The sequence below is a fragment of the Cercospora kikuchii genome (genome assembly GCF_019650295.1).
Source record: "Cercospora kikuchii DNA, contig_00009, whole genome shotgun sequence".
Taxonomy (NCBI): Eukaryota; Fungi; Ascomycota; class Dothideomycetes; order Mycosphaerellales; family Mycosphaerellaceae; genus Cercospora; species Cercospora kikuchii.
In genome coordinates, this window is record NW_025408590.1 from 82,870 (window position 1) to 96,432 (window position 13,563).

General features: G+C 53.7%; 4 protein-coding genes across 4 annotated transcripts; 2 read left to right on the forward strand and 2 right to left on the reverse strand.

The window, feature by feature from the left end:
• Positions 1–2,728: 2,728 nt before the first annotated feature.
• Positions 2,729–4,024, forward strand: CKM354_001217900 (uncharacterized protein; the record flags this gene model as incomplete). The annotated part of the gene is made up of 1 exon (XM_044807695.1): positions 2,729–4,024. The coding sequence occupies one exon, from the start codon at positions 2,729–2,731 to the stop codon at positions 4,022–4,024; it is 1,296 nt and encodes a 431-aa protein (XP_044663630.1).
• Positions 4,025–6,621: 2,597 nt separating this feature from the next.
• CKM354_001218000 (uncharacterized protein) lies at positions 6,622–7,809 on the reverse strand (the record flags this gene model as incomplete). The annotated part of the gene is made up of 1 exon (XM_044807696.1): positions 6,622–7,809. The coding sequence occupies one exon, from the start codon at positions 7,807–7,809 to the stop codon at positions 6,622–6,624; it is 1,188 nt and encodes a 395-aa protein (XP_044663631.1).
• Positions 7,810–8,235: 426 nt separating this feature from the next.
• CKM354_001218100 (E3 ubiquitin-protein ligase HEL2) lies at positions 8,236–10,668 on the reverse strand (the record flags this gene model as incomplete). The annotated part of the gene is made up of 1 exon (XM_044807697.1): positions 8,236–10,668. One exon carries the CDS (start codon positions 10,666–10,668, stop codon positions 8,236–8,238), a length of 2,433 nt encoding a protein of 810 aa, XP_044663632.1.
• Positions 10,669–11,414: 746 nt separating this feature from the next.
• Positions 11,415–13,325, forward strand: CKM354_001218200 (uncharacterized protein; the record flags this gene model as incomplete). Its single annotated transcript, XM_044807698.1, has 1 exon — positions 11,415–13,325. One exon carries the CDS (start codon positions 11,415–11,417, stop codon positions 13,323–13,325), a length of 1,911 nt encoding a protein of 636 aa, XP_044663633.1.
• Between the last annotated feature and the right edge of the window lie 238 nt (positions 13,326–13,563).

Below are 13,563 nucleotides of genomic sequence, written 5' to 3' on the forward strand. Positions count from 1 at the left end.
GGTTGAGCCTTGGCTCTATGCCGCGTGTACCTCCGGTTGTGTTGCTCGTCGTCACTTTGGAAGGCCAGGTCATCACAACACACTGTGAGATGGATTTCTGGTCCTACTGCTGCCGCGTTGAACTCGACTATGGGAGTCGAAGAACGTCGGGAAGGGTCTCATCACGGTCTTCCGGTGACTTCCAGAGGGTCAGCTCGCAGCAAAGGTACAGGGCTTGGTTGAATTCGGCTTCCAAAGTGTCGATGCTCATTCGCCATGTGGCGTGGCGCCGTATTCCAGCGTCCGCATCCGAGACCTGAGACTTCCGGACCGGCGGCGCACTGCTGTCAAGAGGCTTTGACGAGCAACTTCAAGCGGCACACAATTCCCAATCATTGCAGCATTGGAACGTGTGATAAATGAACTGCGTGTTGGTTGCAGCAGCGACTTGAGCCATCGAGTCATTGCACTTCCACCGCGGCGCTCGCCGTCGTCGGGTTGCGCATCTTTGTTGGAGGCGTTGATTCCCAACATCAATCACAGAATGTCTTTCCGCCGGGGACCGCGTGCCGCAGATTGCCAGCCGCGGAGACATTGCAACGACCTTTGTGCATGACTCGTTTCGCCGAAGCGGCCAGGTCACCGAGAATAGACTGCCAAAATCCTGGAGATGAAGACTGCACCTGCAGAGCTGGAGGCAGGATACAACGTTTTTCTGCTTCCAGGTTGCGGATCTCTCAAGCAGGGCATTCGTTGGAGATCCACCAAGACCACCAGTACGCGTCCTTGGTAATATGAGCTTGACGCGACCCTGGCTGTCTTGTTCGAGCGTCCCCGCACGTATCGTTGCTGTTGTCAGAAAACTCCGCCTGGATGTTGATGACTGTTTCTGGGGTCCTCAGTCATCTTCCAAGGGCTCTTTCATCGTTCGCGAAATCTTTCGTCGCGGCGGAAACCTCCGGTCCGACTGAGTGAGCGACAAAGTTTGTGTTTATTGAATTCGATCTCAACAACAATCGTCGCCTATGGCATCGTCCAGCAAATAGTCCTCACGTTGTGATACGCGACAATATCCGCCTGGTCCTTCATGTTGAATGCCGCAACTACTCGAAGTCCTATCGTGAAGGTCGCACACGACACTCAGCCTTGGATAGATTAATCGTTAAGGATACCCTGGTACAGGTCTTGCCGTGTCAACGCATACTGTCCACGTTTTCCACAACCACCGTAGCCGGCTGCTCACCAGGTCGTTCGGCCTTCCAGATACTCTCCGAATCGTCCAGTCATTATCGAGCCGGCAGGATTCGATGCGAAGGTGGTCCTCGATTGTGTTCACAACACGCGTCGCTCAGCACAATTTGTTGATTGGCTGCCGCACCGAGCCTGGTCTTTCGACAAGGACATGTTGGCTCATCAAAAGTCCAGCCAACTTCTGCAGGGCGGAATGTGTGCCTGGAATCTTGCTGCCATGCGGAGCACGTCATCACACGCAGAAATCCTAGAGTTCGTCTCCAGATGGAAATTGCTGCAGCTCAGCCCTGGTGAAGCGTGGTTGTTTGCGTGATCGCGACATGGACCTGTGCATCGCTGGGGGGAGCTCCACGCTTCAATCGACTTCTTCATCGGGAGTCCGAAGTGCCATACCATGTCGCGTTGGGCGTTGCTGCATTCCCGTCCCAGATTTTCGAGGAGTGTCTGGGGTTGTCGACGAAAAGGTAAGCAAGTTTCCCATGCTCTTCGATTGCCTTCAATAACATCACCCCATTTCCTGGCAAGTTCTTCCTTGAGTTGTCTTCGTGTTGTTGTCGTAAGCGTGGTAAGCACTCTAGGAAATGAAGAGTCCGGACGAGTGCGAGCGCTTGTATAGCCCATCCTTCCCCTTTTCCCGCACCAACCACATAGCGCGAACGTCAGAAATACGACTTCAATATTGATTCCAATGAGGTGGTCCTCAAGGGTACAGGAAGTCACGGTAGGCTGTCAAACCTCCCACCAGGATATGCCTGCACGGGGCGTTTTTGGATGCGAAGACAAAATTCGGACGAAACCACGAGTCCGGCGCGGGTGTGGTTCTTGACAGCTGAACGCTATCGGAGGGTTCATGCACTGCGTGTCAGGCATGCAGCCTTAGGATAAGGCGTTAAGAGAGTCGTCGTGCAGCATGCAATAATATGAAGATCATATTGGACAACCAGCAACACCTCGTGGTCTGGGCTTGCAGAGTGGCTTCAAGATAACATTCGTCTTTCCGTGTGAAGACTCAACGCGGAGGTGTCTGAGCGTACACATGGCAGCCTGGTTTGCACGCACGTCGGCCAGATCATAGAGCTATTTTCACATCGAAGTGTCTGCGATGAGTCGCAGACGATCGCAAGCGGTTTCGAGTCGTCTGCATCTCTTGATCCAATTGCTCCAGCCTCGTGGCGGTGCTGCTTGTTTCATGAGCCGGATCGTAGGTTGAAATATCGGCAGAACGTGTCATGAGTTTCTGACGCGACTCTGTCGCAATGGCAGCATTATTGCATGAAGAAGTTATTACTTGCTGCAAGAATTGCGCGACATGAAGTTGGAATTAGGAAAACCGCATAGAAGCGCTCTTAATCTGCACGATGATGTTCACTGTGGTGCTTTTGCCGAAGAGTCGGCTGAATTCGGCTTAGCTAAGCGGTGAACGCGAGTCATGTTCAAGATGTTGTTGATTTTCTGACGCAAGCCCATACACAATGTGCAATCTCACAATCCCACCACCATGAGCGGCAACAGGATCTCATTGTCGCTGGGCACAGCACGCAAAGCTCCGCCGCCTGCGAATGGCGTCAAGCGACCTCGCGCCGCGCTGTACGAGGAAGAGGATGATGGCTCGGCGGTGGGGAGGACAGAGAAGGTGTCGCATTTCGACTCCAAAGCCGGCGGCGCAGTCGATGTCAATAGTAAGAAGGAGGAAGAAGGACCTTTGACTATTGCACCGCAGGCCAATCGCGATTGGCGGGAGAAGGCGAATCAGCGCAAGAGACAGAAAAGTGGACTGCCAGAGGGGCAGAGCGGTAATAGCGAAGCCTTGAATGAGAGGATGCGCGAGGTGGAGGCTAGAGTGGAAGCCAGCAAGCCGAAGTTTGGATTGAATACATACAAGAAAGACGACGATGCGGAAGACGAGGAGATGTCTGGCACTGGACAAGATGCTCAGCAGAGTCAGGCAACCGAGGAGAATGTGGAGACTGCCAAACCGAAGACGGATGATGAGCTGGCCATGGACGCCCTCTTGGGCAAGACATCAACAGACAAAACTTTGGTGATCGAAGGCCGCAATGGGACTATGACCGAGGAAGATGCTTTCGATCATGACATTGCATCTGCACCTGACATGGCTACTCTGGACGACTATGCACGGGTACCAGTAGAACAATTTGGAGCGGCTCTACTTCGTGGTATGGGTTGGAAAGATGGTGAAGGCATTGGTAGTCAGAAAGGAAAGAAGATTGTCAAGGATTCTGGAAAGGCGCCAGAGCGCCGAGCAGCTCTGCTGGGCATAGGTGCGAAGGAGAATGCTGCCATCACACAGGAGATCGGAGCATGGGGCAAGGCAGCCCGAGGCAAAGAAGCGAAGATCTACAACCCAGTTCTGATCAGAGACAAGAAGACCGGGAAGACTTACACCGAGGAGGAACTGGAGAAGAAGAAGCAGGATGACGAACGCCGGAAGTATGAGATGGAATTCGACCAGAAAGAACGTGACAAAAGACGTAGAGACGATTCTCGAGATCGACGCAGGGACAAGGGTCGAGACAACTCTAGAGACCGCAAACACGGCAAGGACGATCGTCATGATCGTGACCGACGGCGTCGCCATTACGACTCAGAGAGTGAAGACGAGTACCGCCGACGCAAAGAAAAGGAGCGACGCAGGAAGCGGGAGCGTGAAGACGACTACGACCGCGAAAGTTCCCGAAGACACAGAGACCACGAAGACAGTGGCCGAGAAAGACATCGGGACAGAGATCGACGAGATCGTGATCGCGAACGGGAAAGAGACCATAGAAGATAGCTACGGCATGGACGATGCTGACACATGCTTAGATCTGAAGCCTTCGTCTCATCGATCAATTCAACGACACCTTCTCATCAAGTTCTGGAATATCGCCTTCTTCCGCTGTCAATCTCAGCAGACTCGATATGGCAACGACCATGACACATCTTGCAAATTGGATCCCAGCGCTCGAGAAGCCACGCGGCATCCACGTGAAGCCACTCTCAAATACCACCTTCCTTCCACTACTCGGCTTGTCTGTCGGCCATACAACATGGCGATGGCACGCGATCGTGGCAAAAGCCGGCAAGACTGTGAACCGCGGTCAATAATCTGGCCGCATCTGCCCGAGACCTCTCATCGGGCCTCTCCACAGCCAAGTACGACCGTGTTCTGCATTCGTGCATTGCAAGCCCTTGGTCGTGCCTAGTGTGCCGAAGCCGCGTTGCTCTCTCAACTTGCACTAAAATATTCCCACAGCTTTTTGCAAGCTGCACGCCGCGCTAAGACTCTTCACGTGCGGAAGGTACCTGGGCATTTTGACGCTTGACGCCATCGCGTCTAACGTAGGTTTGATGGACTCCGACAGGCTTGCCGCGCTGCATGTTGTTTCACCATCTCCGGACACTTGTGTATAGGACATGCAGATGGCAGAGAGCTTATGCAGGTACTTCGCGCGACAGCGGGCCTGTGTAATTTGCATCTACAAAGTACTGTATCGCACTACTGCCGAGAGCTGAAATGTAGAGATGCTACTTTGCGGCTACTGTAGGTACAGAGACACCATGAGCGATGAGGCTTATGCAGGAACTTGCGCTGGAATGCTATTTCGAGCGATGAGGCGGGCTTACGACGGCCGATGGATTACCCTCCTGCAGACCGCATGTGATGAGGAACACATGAGTGAGATGCACGAATACGGAGAGCGAGAGCATCGGAGAACAGCTCACGATGATTGTGACGGTCATCCCAGTGGTGGTATTCGTCAGCTCATGCTGAAGTCCTACGCCGCAGGTCACATTCCGCCGGTTTCATGGCTTTACTGCGTGAAGAACATTGCCCGGCCTTAGCATCGGCCGTATGTATGCCCTTATCAGATTGCACTTGAGCATACAGTATCACGAGACAGATAACGGAATCAGCTCTACTGCTGCAAGAGTGGTGAGCAGCGAGCACCTCATCCACGCCATACCATATCATTATCATCAAAAAATCTCCCACGAAGAAGCACCCCTGCTTGATGAAGCTCAATACCAGGATGTCCCGACAAGCTGCTTTCGCTAGCCGCGCAGCTTCAGCTTCTTCTTGATCAGGTGCCAAATGCACCAACGCTATCTCTTCCTTGATCTATTGACCCTCGAAGACTAATGCAGATGACTTTCTTGTCTTCACTGAGATCGTACACTATTGTACACACTATTGCCAGTCCCGCTCCGCATTGAAGCCGCGGTACGGTACTTCTTCTTAGCAAGAACCACATATGTAGCCGATATCTAAGCGCGGGTGATTACTGGGCCGCGCTTCTCTTCTCTTCAAGATTGCGTCAGCTGATCTGTACAAGGGACGGAGGGCAGGACTTCGCTCGGCGCATAATGGTTTCTGAGACATGTTGGGGAAGGGAAAAGCTGGAGTCGTGCCAATTTCGATGCTCGATTCAGGCGATGAGTTGGGGCTTGGTAAGAGACTGGGGGATTTTCCGAACATGGACTTTCTTGGAATGGTGGCGGAGTTCACAATAGTCGAACGGAGGAATAGCGGGTTGATCTTGGAGGATGAACGCGAACACGTGGGACAAAGTTGTATCTTCGGGATGTTGTTGATGCTAAGATGGTGAACGGAGTACGTTCGGTCTGTATGCGGTGTTGATTGCGGATGTATGCGAGATACATTTCTACCTGCAAGGTACGAGTTTCAGAACAGTCAGATTTGTCAAATGTTGCCAGTCTTTTTGGGACAGCCACAGTGTTGCAAGATTCTCGTGCTTCGTATGACAACGCCCTCGTGTATAGATGTGACGATTGCAGGGATGTGGTGCAACGTTTGACGCTGGGATTCGGGAGCATTTGATTGTGGACAATATCTTGGGTTTCTTGGGTTATGATCGACCGCATGGTACGTTGGTGCGGTATCACAGCGATTGTGCTAGGTCGTACATGACGAGTGTTGTGTTGATCCTTGTAAAGAAGGTCAAGTGCGCAATTCGGGAAGGAAATGAAACGCTTTGCTTGACTGTGGCAGAGAGCTGTCCATCGAGGTATGCCAGCATCACTAGGAGCTTCTTCGTTCCTCTGAAATAGCCCATCCCAGCTCGGACCGGAGGCTGTGCTTGTCGCCCATGATGTTTGTCGAAGTGAAGTAGAACCACCTAGGCAGGTCAGGTCAGATCGCGAAACGTAATGAAAGGGTGTGACGAGAATATCATTTGAGCTGTGGTGGTCGACATAAGGGAGTGGAAAGTGGAAGATGAGTTTGGAGTAGATTGTGAGGCCCTTTCCGCCTCGATGAGCTATCTGAGCTCTCATGAGCGTGCTCCAACCATTGGAGATTCCGGCTCAACAATGAGAGAACGTTCTATCAGCAATGCGGCAGGCCATCATGCTCAAAGTGATCTACGGTCAGTGGTCGCCCGCATCATCCGCCGACTCGTCGCTGTCAGACTCCTCATACCCCTCCTCAGATCCCTGATCACTCTCTTGCTCCGTCGTCTCTGCAGGAACGTCAGAGGGTGCGCTCTGAGCATGGCCAGATTCGCCGCCAGCCTGGTTGACTGTGATGTTGAAGAATTGGCGCTCAGCCTGGGCGTCAGCAACCTCTTTGTCAGTTTCAAGTTCCTCCTTCGTCTGCTTGCGGGCATCCTCCTCGGAGCTCTTCTCTCCACGGTAACAGTCGGCAAGCGACCAGCCCTTGTTGTCTTCGAGTGGCAAACGCTCCAGAGTGAACTGCTCGAACAGCCCACCATGTTTATTCGCGGCCGTTTCAACGGCGGTAACCTTGTACAAGCCGTCATATCGCCAGCCTTCCGCTGGACCGTATTGTCCCCGCTTGCCCCCAGCAGGTGTAAAGCGAAGCACGCGAACAGGTATCATGGTGCGGATTGAAGCACGGAGAGAAAGAGTCTCGCGGTTCGGGGCGGGAAGAGATGTAGGGTCTCTTGCCTTGCGACCTCCTCGAGTTCCGTACAGGATCTTGGTGCCATCGTCATGGTTCAGCTTGCTCTTGCTGAACCTGAGTGTAACGGAATAGGCACCAGACAGCGGATGTCCGTAGATGCCACCTTGTGTAAGGCCGTGAGCGCCAGCCTTGACAGCTTGATGGGACGCGGGGTCTGTTTCGGTTTTGCGCCACGTCTTGCCGGGAGTGAGGCCGTTGTGGAAATACTTCCTACATTTTGGTTCGCCCTTTGAAGGACCGAGAGTGACAGCCTCTCCTGCGCCAAAATATTCTCGCGCATATCGTTGTTGTAACTCTTGGGCAGCTATCCTGCAATCCGTATCTTTGAAAACGGGAGCGGTGCAGATGATCTCCAAAGTGTTTGCGAGCGCCGCTTCCTTTGTTAGTACTTTGTGGTTCACATGCGGCGTCTTGAGCATGTCAAGATGATCTTTGAGGCGATTCGATCGTGCAGTCTGGACCTTCTGGAACTCCTCGGAATCTTTGCTGCAACCAGTATCGTTCTTGCCGTCTCGGAGCGGGATGACAATCTCATCACGTTCTTGTTTCAGATAGGCGATGAATGAGGGTATGTCGACGACGGTGCTCGGCGATCGCTCGTCATGAGCATAGGTAGCTTCGCTTGCAGACATGGTTGATGTTGAAATTGATCTCGTGGTTGATGTTGCTGTTGCTGTTGTTGCTGTTGATCTGGAACTTGCCGTTGCGGTTGATGGTCCGATCTGTGTGAGGATGTATGCTGAAAGGCAGTATTCTGCCACATTTTGTATCGCTCCAGGTTTGCTGCATTGGATGACTCGAAAGGTATGTAGCAAGCAGAAATCATATGTAAATTAATGCGAGAAACATTTGGGACGGGGAAGAAAGTCTGCTGTGATCGTTCATTGCTTGTTGTATGTTTCGTTCCGGTAGCAATGAGGTCTATCCTGTTGCGTTGCCGAGTGCACGCATTTGCTACTGCAATATCAAATCACGAAGCAATGAAAGATGGCATTGCTGAGGCGTCACATCGAGACACAATCCTGGTGAGAAGCATCCGTGCTGGGAACTCGAGTGACCTAGCCCCATTTGAACATGATTTGTTTCCCCTTCTTACCTTTCCTCGCAACATTCTCATCCGTTTGCGCCGGATTTTCCGCAGCCGGAGTAGTGGTACCGCTGCCTCCTCCCCACGCGCTGACACTGGGTGTCCCGGAATTATTTCTAATAATCCCTCGTCCAGTGTAGCCGGGTGAGAAGACAGTGCTGGTAGGCTTCTTCGCTGCTGGGAGAGCAGGAAACAGTTCCGAGCTTCTGACGTTTGCTGGTGCTTGACGAGCGCCAATAGCAGGCGACGCGCGGGCAGAGCTTGAAGGCGTCAATGCAGGTGACTGGCCACTAGAGCCTGCGGCCGGTCGAACAGCAAGCCAGCTGGGCGTAGGAGCAGGCGCTGCGTTGCCCCGGCCCGCTACTGACGGCCCGCCATTGCGAGGAGGGAGTGATGGGAAGGGATTGCTGGAGGATGCTGCAGAAGAGCTACCGGCGGAAGCCCATGATGCCTGGCGAGACACAGCCGACTGTGAACTTTTGGCCGTAGAACTCTTGAGCTTCAACACACGCGACGTACCGACACCTTTCCCGAGGACTCCAGCTGCAGTCGTGTTCGCACCAGCAGGTCCTGGCAGAGTTGGGTAATCTTCATTTACGGCTTTCCAGTCTGCCCATGCTTTGAGCAATCCTTCGCGCTTGCCGGGAACCTCGAAGATGTCCGACAGTTCGTTAATGAGCTTACCAATCTCATTTGATGATGTGTCGAAAATAGCAAAAAATGCGTCGATGAGATCGCCAGCTGAAATCCCGCCCCTTGTATACGCTGAGACACGCTCACGGAACTCGTCCATCTTGACCTTCTCATTGCGCGCCAAGTTTGAAGCGCGTTCATTCACAGCGGCATGTCTCAGCTGACGTGCTTGGTCTTGCGGCGTAAGCGCTGCAGCTGGTCGAGGTGAAGGTGGAGCGGCTGCAGTCGGAGTTTGCTGAGCTGGAGCTGGTGCTGGCCGTGACGAGGCTTGAGCAGGAGTTGGTGCTGTCAATTGACCTCCGAATGAGCGAGCTGTCACAGACTGTGCACTATGGATCTCGCGCTCCCGCTGGTGAGCTAGTTCTGCTCGGCTCAAGTTACCGGCTGAGGCCGCTGGCATAGGCTCTGCGTTCGGATCACGTCCGCGGCCTCCTCGCCTACCTCCCCTGCCGCGTGTAGGTTCTTGGTATTGAGGCCGATAATCGAAGGAAGAGAGGTCCACTCTCCGGGAATCCTTTGTGAGTCCATTGGGATGTTGTTCGATTTGATGTGCCTTCAAGTCCATCTCTGAATCGAAAACCACGAATTTCTTCTCCTGACACTCTCTGTCCGGGCATGGGAAATGGTCCTTGTTGAAATGCTTCTCCAAAGCATCATAATTCAGAAAGTATTGAGGACTGTTCCCTCCATTTCTTCTGTCGCATAAGTGGCACCTTTCATGACGCTCACGACAATGCGAGAAAAGTTCGTCATCGCCATAGAAGCGTCTTCTGCAGAACCCACACTCTGGGTGGCCCTTGAAACCGCTCTGATCAACAGCTCCCGGGTTGTCGTCTCCAAACTTCTCGTGTCGTTTCAGCTCTGCGTGTGTGAAAAGTTCATGCTCGTGAGTGAAGACCTTCTTGTTTCTTGTGCAGAGATCACACATGACTTTCTGGTGTACGCTCTTCACATGTCGATGTAAGTCTGGCCAGCCAAGACAGGCAACATCACAGCCCTCGTCTGGACAGTTGTACCGCAACAGCAAGACAGTATCCTCGAAGATCTCGGCCTTTTCGTAGCTAATGCCCAAGTTCTTGTCCTCTTTGAAGTAGTCTCCTTCCTTGTAGTCCTCATATCTCTTCTCAGCATCATCCGTAAATATCACATTTGCGGCCTCCGTTCTGCAATGCGCACAAGCCTTGGTCTTGTACAGCGCACGCAGTCGTAGGGCGCAAATGTGGCAGGTGCGGTGATTGCAGGGCGCAACGCTGTTGTGCGAAACGGGAGATGCGCAAATGAAGCACACTTCCGCCTCAACGTCGTCGACGCCCTCAACCTCCGCCCCTGCGCCCTCGCCTTGGGTTTTCTCCGCGGCGTCTTTGGTCAGGCGAGCACCAAAGACGCCCGACCCACCAGGCTGCGGAGGCGGTTGTACTGCTGATGAGTCCTGCTGGCTGTTGCTGAATGCTCTGTCGCGGTTGTTGTGGTTTGCGTCGCCACGACCACCTCTTCCACCCCGCCCTCTGCCTCTGCCCCGCCCTCGATTTCCTCTGCTTTCGGGTCCGGCTCTATCAGTCCCTCGTTCGTTGGGAGCGCCATTGAAGCTGTTCGACGAGCCTCCACGCGACGCCCCGCCTCTCTGACCGCCTCTGCCTCGGCCTCCGCGTCCTCCTGTGTTCTGATCGTTGGCGCCGTTGGCCGCAGGTGCTGCTGATGTAGTTTCTGCCATCGTCTGAGTCGTGCGGCGGGTTGATCCTTGTTGGTGCGAATTTAGCTGACTTTGATGATCTGTTGGAGGATTCCTGCTTTCTCGCGCTCGCTCTCACTGGTATTCAGAGTGCTTCGCTGCTTAGTGGGCAGGCAATTTTGGCGAGAAAACAGAAATGGCGTTGGCGTGCGAAAGGTGGTCGAGATGCGGTCATAGCGGCTGACCAAGCGCGGACAAGCTTGGTATGGAAGCTTCTTCGGGACACCGACGACTTCCTCTTCTCCACGTTCCGGCTTCTCTACTCACCAACTTACCACAACACGAAATGGGTAGAGTAGAGTCATGCCTGCCACTGCTCATCGACCCGCGCAGTCCACGTGTCCTGTCGCAAGAACGCTGGTGCAAGCGCAGCTCGCATTCGCCCCAGAGAGCCAGCCATGGGCTCAGCTCAAGATTATGAGGCCTAGCATAGCGTTCACTGCAGGGTATGAGTGAATGCCAGCACGTAAGGGGCTGCCCCGGCACGGGGTGAGGCTTATGGCTTGAGTGTGTCCCTTGTGCCAAGTATTTATTCCATAGGCGGCCTGACATACCGGCAACACTCGGACCTTTCGCATCGACATTTTCCAACCACAACAGCAACGCAAGCAAATCAAGAAGCAAAGGTCGCGCCTCCTCAACCGCTGTGTTCCAAAGCCATCGTTGCACACTCTCGCCGAGTCGATACTGACCGTACTCCATTTTGTCGAGTACCACTGCCGCACACCATGACCACGAACGACGATGACGGTCTAGAGCCAGATCCTCCAACCAAATTTGAGGACGGCGAAGTCACTGGCGCGCCTGACCCATCCGAAGGTAGCTCTGGCCCCTCATATCCCGCCACTCTTGCGTCGAGCCAATCGAATCTCCCTTCAGAAGCGCAAAAGCTCGCTGATCTACAGGCTGAGGCTCGTATTGTGATCGAACCGTTCAGATTCCCCGAGAAGAAACCGCCTTTCTCGCTCGCTGAGATCGTCGTCATATGCCTAATCCTTAACGGAGAGATGAGCAAGAGAGCCATCCACTTCTGGATCGTGAACAAGTTTCACTATTATTGTACAAAAGCCCTGGCGTTCCTCACCAAATTCGATTGGGACATCTCCGACCGTCACAAAGTCGACGCTGTGTCTGTCGAGTTCGAGAAGATCTTCTCCGAACTCGATCCGCCAATTCATCACAAGACAGATGGCGAGGAGCTTGTTGAGGGCGACCCTGTCCAGTCCCCGTCATCTGACGGTGGGACCTGGGTACTGAACTCGCTCAGTGCAGCGTGCGGCTACCTGCATCGCCTCCTTCGCGCAGCTTCTAGCGAACACTTCCGCCTTATGGACCTGCCGACCGAGCTGCGGTTGCGTATTTACGGAATGGCACTGCTCCTGCCCAGATCTGGCGTCAACGTCAACTCGGGGAGATACGTGGAGACGACACTCTCTACTTTCTCCAAGGACTATGAGCAGCCCTTCCCGGGACTTGTCAGATGGCCTCATCGCATCACCACGTGGCAGTCGCCAAGAGTCTCTATTAGATGTTCGCCTCCAGCGACCCACTTGGCATTGCTGCAAGTCAGCAAGCAGATCTACCAAGAGGCCATGCCAGTGTTCTACGGAGATACCCTCTTCGTATGTGAGAACATCGGACGCCTGCGCGATTTCCTCAAGACAACGCCAGAAACCCGTCGCATGCACATCCGTTACCTCGCATTTTCAATCGAAGTAGGATTCAAAGCCGAGCTTTCCAAAGTCGCCAAAATGGTCGCTGCACTGCCTTACCTGAAGGAACTCGACATCTGGATCGATGAAGAACAATTCAAGAGCGTACAGGCTTCTACAGCTGGCCTCCCTGGATTCCGGATATCGGGCTTCACTGCCTTGCGTTCGATCCCTAGCCTCAAAGACATCCGGCTCCATGGCAACTGCCCAAACATTCAGAAGGCCCTCGCGAAGCTGATGAAGGAGGCGAAGAAGAAGGCTCGTGCGAAGGAGAAGGCGGAGAAGGAGAAGGCGAAGGAGAAGGAGATGGCGAAGGCGAACAAGAAGTCGAGAGCTCCCCGCAAGCGCAAAGCCATCGCTCCAACTGAGGAAAAGGACAAGGCTCCCCGCAAGCGCAAAGCAATCGCTTCAGCTGAAGCAAAGTGCGTGGAGCCAGGAATGTCTCTTCAGAGCGGAGTTGCGAGTGGTCTCGTGTCTGCTGAGGGTGGTCCTAGGCGTTTGGCGGTATCCATGCCTCTTGAGGATGATCCTTGGGGTCTGAACGAGCTCGTACCTGTTCAGGGTGGCTCTATGGGTCTGGGCAGCATCGTATCTGTTCAGGGTGGCCCTATGGGTCTGGGCAGCATCGTACCTGTTCAGGGTGGCCCTATGGATCTGAGCAGAATCGTCCCTGATCAGGGTGACACCAAGGGGCTAGGTGATTCCATGCCCGTCAAGCCTGTTCACCAGGGCCCGCTTGGATTCATGTCTGTCGAGACTCACCTTGGGGTTCTGGATGAGTTCATACCTGTTCCGTATGATGTCGGATGTTTGAATGGACATACGCCCGCTCAGTATGATCTTGCGGAGCTGGGCGAAACCATACCCATTGATGGTCAGGGTGACGGTGATGGTCAATGGCCAGTGTATACTCCGTGGTGGCCGTAAGTTGAGCAGGAGCCTTGGATGCACAACAGCAGGAGACGCGTTGCGCGTGCTGCTTAGCAGTGAAGGGCCACAAAAAGCACAACCCCTCCCCTTCCCTGAACGGTGCGAAGACGATATGAAGCATAAGATACCCACAAGGCGACTCACAGAACGGTACAAAAAGGCACGAAAATGAAATTGAGACCCCCAGGACAGGACCGTTTGGCATTGGAAAGGAAATTGGACAGCACTTGGCAAT